This window comes from Mobula hypostoma, chromosome 3, assembly GCF_963921235.1.
Source record: "Mobula hypostoma chromosome 3, sMobHyp1.1, whole genome shotgun sequence".
Classification (NCBI taxonomy): Eukaryota; Metazoa; Chordata; class Chondrichthyes; order Myliobatiformes; family Myliobatidae; genus Mobula; species Mobula hypostoma.
Window position 1 is genome coordinate 157,271,354 of NC_086099.1, and position 12,460 is coordinate 157,283,813.

The 12,460-nt window shown below is 40.0% G+C and overlaps 1 protein-coding gene across 11 annotated transcripts in view; it reads left to right on the top strand.

Annotated features, from left to right (window-relative positions):
• Positions 1–12,460, top strand: part of LOC134344347 (tensin-3-like) — a 453,918-nt gene that overhangs the window by 300,033 nt on the left and 141,425 nt on the right. For all 11 annotated transcript variants that reach the window (XR_010017422.1, XM_063043978.1, XM_063043980.1 and 8 more), the window contains 3 exons: positions 8,145–8,257; positions 8,985–9,045; positions 9,178–9,253. Coding sequence is in view for 10 of the 11 variants with exons in the window: in XM_063043978.1 (XP_062900048.1) it covers positions 8,145–8,257; positions 8,985–9,045; positions 9,178–9,253 (250 nt within the window). In the remaining variant the exon portion in view is untranslated. The remainder of the gene's footprint in view (positions 1–8,144; positions 8,258–8,984; positions 9,046–9,177; positions 9,254–12,460) is intronic.

Sequence of the window (12,460 nt, forward strand, 5' to 3'; positions counted from 1 at the left end):
TTTAGCAAAGAAAAATATTAAAGAAAAGATGCTGGCAGTATTATCAGTGTTTTGCATACCAACACGATCCTAAATTAGAACTCTAATCCATTGATTAGAATTGAATAAAATTTGCTGCAGTCATTTTCCTTTATCTAACACAACACTTGAGAACAAAAAGCAGAAATACTTCTCAGGCAAAGTGCAGCAGCCGTGTAGCACAATCACTCTTCTGCTGAAACAAGAGGAATTATTCCTTAAATGTGTTAAGCAATCTTGTTCACTATAATGATTAACAAACAGTGCCAGGAAAATACCATCTCAGGTCTGATAGTTTAATTATTTTCTCTGCCCTCCTGTACAATTGTTTTCTGTTCTTTGAGACCTGGGGTACTCAATGGCTCTTTTTGGGCCCAAATCCTTGTTGGAAATCTGGTAGTTGATTTCTGCTAGAAAAAATTACTACAGTAGAGGAAAGGCTGAAGGATGTTATCCTGCGTTCTTCCATCAACACCCCTATTGACACCCTAGCATGATGCAGTGTCAACCAAATGTGATATTCTTTTACAAACAAGAGAAAATCTGCAGATGCTAGAAATCCAAGCAACACACACAAAATGCTGGAGGAACTCAGCAGGCCAGGCAGCATCTGTGGAGAAGAGTACAGTCAATGTTTTGGGCCCAGACCCTTCACAGTCTACTGTACTCTTTTGCTAGTTTGGCTGAGATTAATCATGGAGCAAAAATTAGAACCTACTCTGGGATCAATATCCTATCTGTGAACTTTCATCTTGATATACTTTTAAATCAATAGTGTTTGTAAAGCTGTTTCTATTGGCACTTTTGAGCATGAATGAAATGCTGTATGATATTTTTGTATCAAGTAATTTTTAAGGTTTAGTATGTCATATACAGTATTTTAAAATATGTACTTGTGCTCGTTGAAGTTAATTTACAACCTTTTATTGATGAAGTATTTGATAAAGTTTACTTTCCTTGGTAAAGGGCTTATTTATATCTGCAAGGTTAATGGATAGCTGTTAGTGAATAAATCATTTCAGACCCAGCTGGAAGAAGGAAGTGAAATGTGCGAAACATTGCCATGACAAATACACGTGAAAGTACACTGTATAGTTCTGTAAATACACTTTTAAAAATCTTTTCAAAAATATAATATTTTCCTGTCACTAATATGCCAATTGCAGCAAAAGTGTACCTAAGATTTGCAATTCTGCAATCACAATTCCATGCCAGGTCCACCTGAAGGAAATTTTATTGCATTCTTAGACTCTTCATGTTGCTGAAATATTTCACTGCATGAAAGTGAAATAATAATAATGTGGGATAATGACGTGAAAGTCATCTTCATTATAACTCTGGAAAATATGTTATTTTTTATGATCCTGCTTACTGGAGACTGGAATTTATTTCAGGTCCCTGGTGTGCACATGCCCTTTGGGTAAAAATTTTCAAGCTCATTTCACACAAGATTATGCAGTCAGGAGAGATTAATGTCATTAAAACAGTCTGGATTGGAGCCTTGACTTGAGCCAAGCGTCTATGTGCCAACAAGTTCCTCTGGGTATTTACAACTGAAAATGATGCTCTGTTTTTGTCATTTAACTGTTTAGCACCATCTGGGGAAAGGAAAATCCCATTTTGAATTGGCATCATAATTATTCTTAAACTAACTAAAGCTCTGTAATATATGGAGTAGCTACTTCAAAGGATAGTTTGCCTTGGCAGTACATAAGAGAACAATATTCGTAGCATTGTGATTTTCTTATGTAAAGTCTAACCCTTTGAACATAATCATGCTTTTTCATACCAACATAAATCACAGAGATGATTTTGTTAATGCACATATGTTGAGATTTTATTTCTAATTTTAAACTGGGATAATAAAAACATGTAATCTATTACTTAAAGTAACAAGATCAACTTCAGGTTCATGCTTTGTAATTTAGAACAAATCATCTCTGTTGTGAGACCTCACTCCTTGAAAAATGTAAGCACAGATTGGCAAGAGACCAATCACAGAATGATTTCTTCATTAAAGTGGAATTCATCAGAAATTGACAATTATTTAGCAAGGACTATTAAGCTATCTACTGTTCCATACCTAGGATTGCTGGCCCCAGTAAGATCTTGGCTACAGGCTTGCCTGGAGGCACATGAGAAAAGTCAGTCTCAGAAATGTCCATCACAAACAGGACAATCATCATTGATGCCTTCCTGACCTCGAGCCTGTCAAAGCACAGAGACAGTGAAATGTTTTTTGGCTGGAAAGTCCTGTTGGAGCTTAATTCAGGCTTTCGATTTCCAACAATCCAAAGTCCCTCAGATAGCTGAGTAACCCTCTTTTTAATTCAGTTGCTTTGCTTAATGATTTTAATGATCTTTCAAAAAGATTCGTTGCTATATAGTATGCAAAGCACAAACAGTCAAAGGTGTAAAATGTTGAAAAGGTTTGCAGGAATTTCAAGGGCCCATGAATGCTTCAAGAATAGATAGTCAAGGAGCAAATTTAAAAGTACATTGTGTTGTTGGAAATTACATATGGAAGCTGGTATCTCTCTTCTACATGTGAAATGGCACAGTAGTGGAAGCAGTTGCAAAACTGGATCGTTGGTATCCACTCATGCTACACTGAATCTTTTGTGTGGTAAGTTCATTTTGGGTGGTGACCAAGCAAAAATCGGGAATTTTATGACTTTTTGAGGGGAAAAAAGGTTCATTTGAGAGTATGTTTGTTAATTTTGGAAGTGCACTAAACAAATTAGTGACCGCAAAATTTGATGTAACCTTTCAAAGAAAACAGGTGTAAATGGTGTCTGTTCTAAGCAAATATTTTGTACAAATTTGAATTCTTAACTTCCTCTGCCTAAAATATGAATTCTTATCAGAATGAAACCTAAGAAACAATTTTATAGAATCTGAAAAATACCAGTATTGGACAAAAAATTGCAAAGCTTGATGGAGTAGATTGCTTGCAGGTAAAAGGACTTGTGGCAAGTGGGAAGCTTCTAGAAAGCTATTTTGAGAGTTCAGGATCTGCATATTACAATTCGAGTGAGGCACAAGGATGACATGTGTAGGGAACCCTGGATGATGCATCATAGTGACGCTTTTGGGACAGGTGATTCCCTGTAATATAGGAGATGCTGCTGTATACTTTAGAAGGAAATCTGAAGGACAAAATGGGAAATGAGATAGATTTGGCAGAGAAAACTAAGGATAATCCAAAGAGATTTTATAAGTACATTAAGGAAAAAAGAGTAACTAGTGAGAGAGAAAAGTGTCCCTCAAAAACAAAAGTGAACATCATTGTGTGGAGCTGCAGGAGAAAGGTGAGGTCCTATTTCTCCTCTGATTCAACTTTGGAAACAAAACTTGAAGACTTACGTTCCACTCGGTAGGCTGCTATGGAAGGTTAAGTTGAACGAGCTAACTAATTCGCCACAGAATTGATTTGATGGTAGAATGCGAGGGAAATGGAAGATTGTTTCTTGGACTCATGTCCTGTAATGAATGGTGTTACCCATGCATTGGTGCTAGGCCCAGAAATATTTGTCAACTATATCCCAATGACTTGGATAAGAGTGTACGAGCCATTGTTAGTAAGTTTGCAGATGACTCTAAAATAGGTAATGTTATTGAGAGTGAAAATGGCTGTCAGGATTTTTAGAAGGATCTTGATCAGCTGGGTAAGTGGGCCGAGGAATGGCAAATGGATTTTAATTCAGATAAGTGCTGCTAGTGTTGCATTTTGGGAAGACAAATCAGGGTGGGACATTCACAGTTAACAGTTATAGGAGATGTTATAGAACAGAGCAACTTAGGAGTGCAAATACATGGCTCCCTGAAAGGCCATCACAGGGTGAGTGAAAAAGGCTTTGGGGGTTGTAATTGTACAAGGTGCTGGGGAAGCCACACGTGGAAAATTATGTTCAGTTTTGGACACCCTGCTACAGGAAAGCTGCCATTAAGCTGGAAACAGTGGAGAAGAGATTTGCAAAGATGTTGCTAGGATTTGAGTGACTGAGTTAAGGAGAGATGTTGAGCAACTTGGGATATTTCCACTGGAAGGTAGGAGAATGCATGGTGATCTTGCAGAGGTGTATAAAACTATGAGGGTTATAGGCAGGGTTAATGTTCCCAGTCTTTTTCTTAGGTTTGGGGAATGAAGAACTAGAGGACATAGATTTAGTGACGACCTAGCAGGCAACTTTCTCATCCAGAGAGTGATTATTAATTGGAATTAACTTTCAGAGGAGGTGTTGTGGTGAGTACACTAACTACATTTAAAAGGTACTTGAACTGGTTTGCAGACAAGAAAGGTTTGTAGGGATGTGGGCTAAACACATACAAATGGTAGTAGCTTAGATGTGGATCTTGACCAGCATGGACCAGTTGTGCTGAAGAGCCTATTTCCATGCAGTTTGACTCGCTGATTTGAAGTGAAAGTCGGATATTAACCACAGACCTCTGTCTGAACGTGTGAGCTTCCATGCCATAGAATAGAAAAAGATTGGCTGCATGGAATCTAGTTGATAAAACTTGACAATGATGGAGCATTCACTCACCTGAGGTTGTACAAACAAACAAATAAGAAGAAGATTATAGCTAATTCAGGAGGAATGCATAACTATTTTTTTCCAGCTCCCATCAGCCAAAAAAAGAAAGCTTCCAAAATGCTCTTCTACTTCCTGAAGCAAGGCTTCCCTTCTACCATATTTGGTGGAGCTTTCACGTGTATTTCCTCCATTTTCTGCACATCTGCTCTGAGCACTTTCCACCCACCCATCACCGCCACCTAAATAGTCCTTCAAATAAAGACAGTGATTCACCTGTACATCTCCCCACCTGATCTACTGCATTTGTTGTTTGTGAAGTGCATCCTTATATGTGTAAAACCAAATGTGGACGAGGCAGCTGTTCTGTCTTGTGCTCTGTCCACAATGGATGTCTTGACTTTCTAGCTGCATGTCAATTTAACTCTCCTTCCCATTCACACACTTTCTGAACTTAGCTTTCCTCATTTCATCAGAATGTCCTAACACAAACTGGAAGAACTAACATCTCATATTCCACGAGTAACTAACAATCTATGGTATGAATATTGAATTTTCCCAGTTTTGGCTACCCAGATCCTCCTATCCCATACATCGCCCTTTCTGATTCATTTTCTTCTCTCTTTGTTCATCCCTCCCATCCCCACACCCAGCTGGTTCCATTTGTCTATCAACTCCTCCCCAGGTGGTTCCACCCATCAAAACCAGTCTCCATTCTCCAAAGCTCTGCAGTGTACCAGCAATCTGGCAGCCTTTCCTGTTTTTCTCTGTCCTAATGCAGGCTATTGATCTCAAACAGTGACGTAACACCTTTTGATTCCATAGGCACTGCTTGTCCCACCGAGTACATCCAGGACTGTTTTTGTTCTGGATTCCAGCATTTGCAGTCTCTCTTTGTGTTCAGAGACTTGTGTTACCAAACATACATTCCAAATGTCTACCTTCTATGATTAGAATGGACCTCTTCTCTCAGGGACTGCTGTGTGCTCTGCCACACTGAAATATAGTTTACATCTGCTTCCCTGAACTGTGCCATATCTCCTGAAGGCTTCTCAATTTAACAGATTCACCTTATGGCATCATCGGACAATGTTGGAGTGGAAGGTTCAGCTTCTTAATGCCTTGTGGTGCTCAGGCAGTGTGGTCCTGGCGAGTTCTGTTCTGCCAGCTCATCCAATATGGAATATTGTAGAATCAAGTGTTGCCATGGGAGTTCATTTCAACTATCCTGACGTCAGCCTACATCTCACCACCCCAGGTGGATCTGAAGCTTGCACTGAAAGAACCAACAGTCCTGAAACAGAATACGCTGAAGCCCTCTTCATTGTTGCTGGCAGCTGTACCATATCAACTTCAGAGTGCGTTACCAAATTACAACCTGCATGATTCCTGTCCCACCAGGGGTCCAAATACCCTTGACAATTACTATGTTACCATCACCAAGCCACCCCTCCACGGACCCACCCTTGCTAAGTCACATGACCAGGCTATGCTTCTTCTCCTTGTACACAAATAGAAGCTGAAATCTGAGAATCCAGCACAGAAAGTCATAAGGAACTGGAAGAGCCTTTGCAGGACTGTTTTGAGTCAGTAGGCTGGTTCATGTTGAAAGATTCAGTAGGCAGGCTAAATGAGTCACCACTGTCACAGTCTTCATCAGCAAGTGTGTTGAGGTTGAGGACTGTGTACAATTGAGAGGTTGAGGAAAATTTAGGTGTTTCAAAGTGGAAACAATGGATGAACCTTACTACAGTCTTGGACTGTCGTGTGCATTTTCAGGTGACCTTGACCTTTACAATAAATCAAGATATGACTTCTGTAAAGCTAACAGGGATGCCAAGATTCAATATCAGTCCAAACTGGAGTACCAGAATTATCTTAAATTGTCAGTTGTGGCAGGGATTACATGCTATAAAGGGCTACAAAACGAAGTCAGGAAGCTTCGCTGACAACAGCACACCCTTTCTGGATGAGCTCAATGTATTCTATGCATGCTTTGAACAGAAGGGGATTGGAATGTCACTATCCATCTTGACAACCTGCAGTGGACTTGACCCACAGTCACTGTTGTGCACAAATCAGCTGAGGGGGTACTTGCAGACATTTTTAATCTATCCTGCTTCGATCTGAGTCCTCACCTGCTTTAAGAAGACCACCATCATCCCAGCACTTAAGAAACACAAGGTCTGGTACTTTCATGACAGCTACCTGGTGGCTCTGATGCCCATCATGATGAAGTGCTTTGAGAGGCTGATCATGGCACATATCCGTGGCCCTCCACTCATCTCTGGAGCACCTGGACAATAAAGACACCTACATTAAACTAGTGTTTATTGACTACAGCTCTGCCCTGAATACCATAATTCCAAGCAAACTCATCATCAAACTTCTTGACCTGTGACTCAATACCTCTCTTTGCAACTGGATCCTTGACTTTATGACCAACAGACAACAATCAGTAAGGATATACATGATGTGCAGGGGTTCGCCATGATAATCCTCGATGTTGATGTCCCACGGTGTTGCATCGTCAGTCCCTACTGTGCTCCCTTTGAACTCAGGACTGTGTGGCCAGATTCTGCTCTAACTCCATCTACAAGTTTGCAGATGATAGCACCCTGTTTATAAAATAACAATGAATTGAAGTACACGAAGGCGTTTGAGAGCCGAATGATATGGTGTCGTGACACCAATCTTTCCCACAAAGACAACAAAACAAGAAATCTGGTCGTTGACTTCAGGAATGGGGGCAGTGTACGTGTTCCCATTTAAGTCAATGATGCTGACCTTGAGAGAGTTGAGAGCTTCAAGTTCGTAGGTGTGAACATCTCCGATATCCTGTCCAGATTTAGCCATGTTGACACCTTGGTCAAGAAAGCACACTGACACCTCTAACTTCCTCAGGAGGTTAAAGAAATTTGACATGTTCTCTTTGAACCTCACCAGTTTTTATTGGTGCACCTTTGAAAGCATTCTATCGAGATGCATCACAGCTTCATACAGCAGCTGCTCTGCCCATGACCGCCAGAAACTGCAGAGAGTTGTGAATATAGCCCAGTACATCATGGAAACCAGCCTCCCCTCCATGGACTCTGTTTACAGTTCTCACTGGCAGCATGATCAAAGACCTCGGCCAGCCTGGATATTCTCTCGTCTCCCATGTCCCAGACTGAAACCATGTACCACCAGATTCAAGGATAGCTTATATCCCACGGTTATAAAACTATTGAACAGCCCCTTAGTATGATAAGATGAAATTCTGACCTCAAATCTACTTCACTACTTGCACCTTACTATCTGATTGCACTACACTTCAGCTGTAACTAACACTTCATTCTGCATTCTATAATTGTTTTACATTGTATTATCTCATTGCTCTGTTGTAATGAATTGATCTGCAGAAATGGTATACAAGATGTTTTTCACTGTACCTCAGTACATATGACAATAATAAATCAATTTAGCAATTTAGTTCATCTACAGCACATTTCAACAGTTCGTTCATAACATCACTTTTAACAGTTGAAAGATTAAAGGAAGTAATACATAACAAAGATCAGACTAACTTTACAATTTGTTTTTCTCATTCAGGTATGTCCATTTTTTTAATGGTCTGCTGTCTGGTTCACTGAAAATGAACACCACTCCATTGTTCCTGCACTTTGTCATTTTGCATGGCATTCCCAGTTTTGACACTGGCGGAGGTAAGACTTTGAAATCAGCAAAGAAAATAGAAAGTTAGTGTCTAAGTACCAATCATTAATAATTACCTCCTTTTGTGTTCATAAACTGCAAAATTGCATTGTTAAAAATGACAGCCATGCTGTACTCTGGATGCTATCGCTTGATCATTCTCAGACTGGTAACCAGCTGTAGAGGACTATTTGATGGCTGTTCAGGAAAGTACACAGGGAAGATCTTTTACAAAATTTCAAATGTTTTTGAAACTTGCAAACTCCAGATTCTGGAGCTAAAGCTGCCATTTAGCCATCATTAAACTGAAAATTTAATTGATGGAACTAATGCTTCTACAAAATGGAATGCTAAATTATTGAACAATTTCTGTCTAGTATTAGGACAGGAAATGTTTAGAGGGATATGGGCCAAACGTAGGCAAATTTCATCAGTTAAGATGGGCATTTTGGTTGGCAAGCATGACTTAGACAGAAGAGCCTGTTTCATGTTGAAGTACTTTATGACTATTATCAGCGCTATATTTTTGTGATAAAATAAATTGTATTTTATATACAATCATCCCTCTCTTTAACTTTCCTTTATGAGACTGATGTGAAGACCAGATTTTATTGTTGATCAATCAGTAAGGATAACATGTACATAACTGTTCAATTTTAGTATCTGATGTATATCAGAAGTTCTATATTAAAAGTTTTAAAAGCCAGGAATTCTCACTTAATAATTATCATTTTGCAGTTTGCCGCCCATTTTTAAAGATTTACCAAGCAATGCAACCAGTCTACACTTCAGGAATCTAGTAAGTTTTACTCTCATAAGGTAAACCAGGTTTGACTAGTTTCACTTTGCATTTTCAGTACTTCTCTTCACTGAGAGTTGGTGGCAGGAGGATGGAAATAAAACGTGTTTCATATTCTCTTCTTTTATACAGCAATGTCGGGGCTGAAAATCAAAGCAGAATATGCATTTCCATAGAGCCAGCACAACTTCTAAAAGGTGATATAATGGTAAGTTCACTGTGACCAACAATGATACTGATTTCACAAAAGTCAGGAGGAAATTATCTCAAAGTCCAGTTGATTGTCATATGCATACGGCAGTGAAGATGTGCACAGCTGCAATAAAAATGTTCTTGGAGCAGTACCACAGGCACCTACCATTATGTAAGCAGTATTCACAAGGAAAAAACATCTCAGCCATAAATTGTACAGAGAAGTCATATTACATTTTTGGAGGAGAAAAACAGGTTGAATTTTCTTTAAATTTGAACAGTAATTTCTTGTATAGTTTTTGCACAGTCTTAAGACTGATTGATCTGCTTGATTTGGCCCCTGTTCTATCATTCTGGATGACTGATCTTTTTCTTTGGTTCATTTTCCTGCACAATCCCTAACATCATTGATTTCCTTAATGTCCAAAAACTGTTGATCTCTGTCTTGACTGTATCAGTGGCAGAGCTTCCACTGGTTCTTCAGCAGATTCATTATCTTCCAGGTGAAGAGATCGCTTCTCGCCAATGTCCTGAACAGCGAAACACTGGTTTTTAGATAGTGACTGCCTTCTTGTATTCAGGGGAAATATTGATTTCATGCATAGTCTATCAGTCCTCCAAAAGAATTGTGTTTCTTTCAATGAGATCAGTTCTTATAAACTTCATAGTTTGTAAGACCAGTCTGTTTAATTTTTCCTTTAAAAAGAACAGCCTGGTCTGTTTAATTTTATCCTTGCAACTGTGTCAACTGCTACATCTGCCTCCCTCACCACCATTCATTCGAGTCTCTAAACAGTCCTGATCTAGGTGAAGCTGGAATATGAATTTCAATAGAGCCAGATCAACTTTTAAAAGGTGACATTATGGTGACCTTCACTTGAAAGACTGTCGATGTGATTAATTTCATCCAGCCTCCTGTAGATCAGTGAGACCTGACACGGATTGGGGTATCGTTTTGTCAGCAGCTTTGCTCCACCCAGTGTAACCGGCAGGATCTCCCCGTGGCCATCCATTTCATTGCCACTTCCCATTCCCACACTGACACATCTATCCATGGCCACCTCCCCTGCCGCAAAGAGGCCAGACGCAGGTTGGGGGAACAACACTTCAAATTCTGTCTTGGTAGTCTTCAAACTGATGTCATGAACTGTGATTTCCCTAATTTCCCGAAACCATACCCCTCCATATTCCTTGTTTCACAACACCCCCCCACTTTGTTTTACTACATTACAGTGTTCCTCTCACTCATTCTCTTTGTCTTCCCCATAAACCAGGTCACTCATGACCTGCCCCATCACTCCCTCTAGTTCTCCATCTCCTTCCCTTTTTCCATGTTCTACCGTCCATCTAATCAAATTCCTCCTTCTTCAGCTCTTTGCCTTGTTATGACATTAGCAACAATGAATATAGAAATGAGTCAGGGTTTTATAAACAAACATAAACATTTATTAAACTCTGCTCAACAACAGCAAAAAGTATTCAAACGACTAACTTAACCAGAAGTTAACTGCCATACTGCAACTCTGGAACAGTTCTTAAAAGGGTAAATTCGAAAACAGTTCTTAAAGTGGTAAATTCGAGCACAGTCTTAAAGTGGTAAATTCAAAAGTCCAAGTGATTTACACAGTCAATAAGGAGAGACTTCTCTGGAAACGGATTTCTTCCGAAGACGTGATGTTACTGTTGATTCTCCAAAGGATTCACGACGAAGGAAATAAAACGGCTTCAAGGAACTGACCTTTTCCTGGCGAGTGAACACTGCACAAACTTCCCTACTCTTTCAGGAGTTATCTCAGATACAGGTCACTTTTCTGAATGAAGACTTAATAAGGTCGATCCTTTATAAAACCGTCAAATGACTCCAACTTTATTCGATCCTTCAAGGTTCCCGTACTTTAGTCAGGTCTTCACTCTCCCATACTACTGTAAAGGTAAATCAAAAATACCGCAACAAAGCTGGCAGCGATTGGTGAAACTGCCGGCACAGTGATTCTTTACCTTACAATAGAAAGTAAAACTCTGTTTTAAAACGAAACTCCGTCATGAGACGAATAAGCAGCATAACGGAGTAACTGATGAACTAAACCGAAAACTAACTGAAAATCAACTGCGTCTGTCTGTCTGTATCTTGTTTTACGGTGGTTGGCATCCAGCTTAATGGTGCATTACCGCCACCCTCTGCTCCGGAATGTGCACTAGACATACATTCTAAATCCCTTTATCAATCGTGTGCGCGTGCGCGCACACGCACACACACACACACACACACATATATATACAAACCTACACTTCACCCTCCCATCTTTGACCATCCTAGTATCCTATTCCTGTTTATTCGTCATATCCTATAAAAAACCCCTGTACCCCTTAAAAACACTAAAAATACCCAGACTTGTGCTCTCTCACCCATGCCCAGCAGCCCTTTTAATGTGAATTCCTACATCCCCAACTCCCTTAATTTATTTCTCATCATCTCTCTCTGTATCCCATACTTCCTGCAACACAAAACTACATGTTCTACTGACTCCTCTTCCTGACATTCCTCACACAATCCTGTCTGGTGTTTCCCTATCATTTTCAATGTTTTGTTTAATGCACAATGCCAACTGCGTCACAACAGGGGTTCTCCTTTTATACCTGATGTGAACATCTCATCACGTGACCTCACACTGGCAGGAAAATTACATCACCCCACCATCACAAGACCATTACATCATGGTCATATGACAGTTACAAGATACACATGAGGTGTGTAACAGCCTCCTCCACCTATTACCTGCAGGTTTATGCTCCTCCCCTCCCCTCCCCTTTCCCTACCTTACTCTGGCTTCTGCATCCTTCCTTTTCAGACCTGATGATTAGTCTCAGCCTGAAATGTTAACTGTTCATTTCTCTCCACAGACACTGCCTGAGCTGAGTTCCTCCAGCATTTTTGTGTGTGTTTCTCTTAATTTTTCTGCATTGGACAAATAGGGAATCAATCTAGTAACATTCTCTTCTCTCCCACTTTCTTCCGTCGGCGCTAAGTTCCACCACCTGTACACAATATTCCAGTTGCAGTTTTGCCAGGACTCTATATAATTGAATCAAAATGCTTCAGCTCCTGTTCTCAGATCCTCCTACTATCAGGACCAACACACGATTTCCTCTTCAAAATGACTGCTGAATATACATGGTATCCTCAACTGAAACCCAAGTCGTGGACCTCATTGGAACCCTCTCC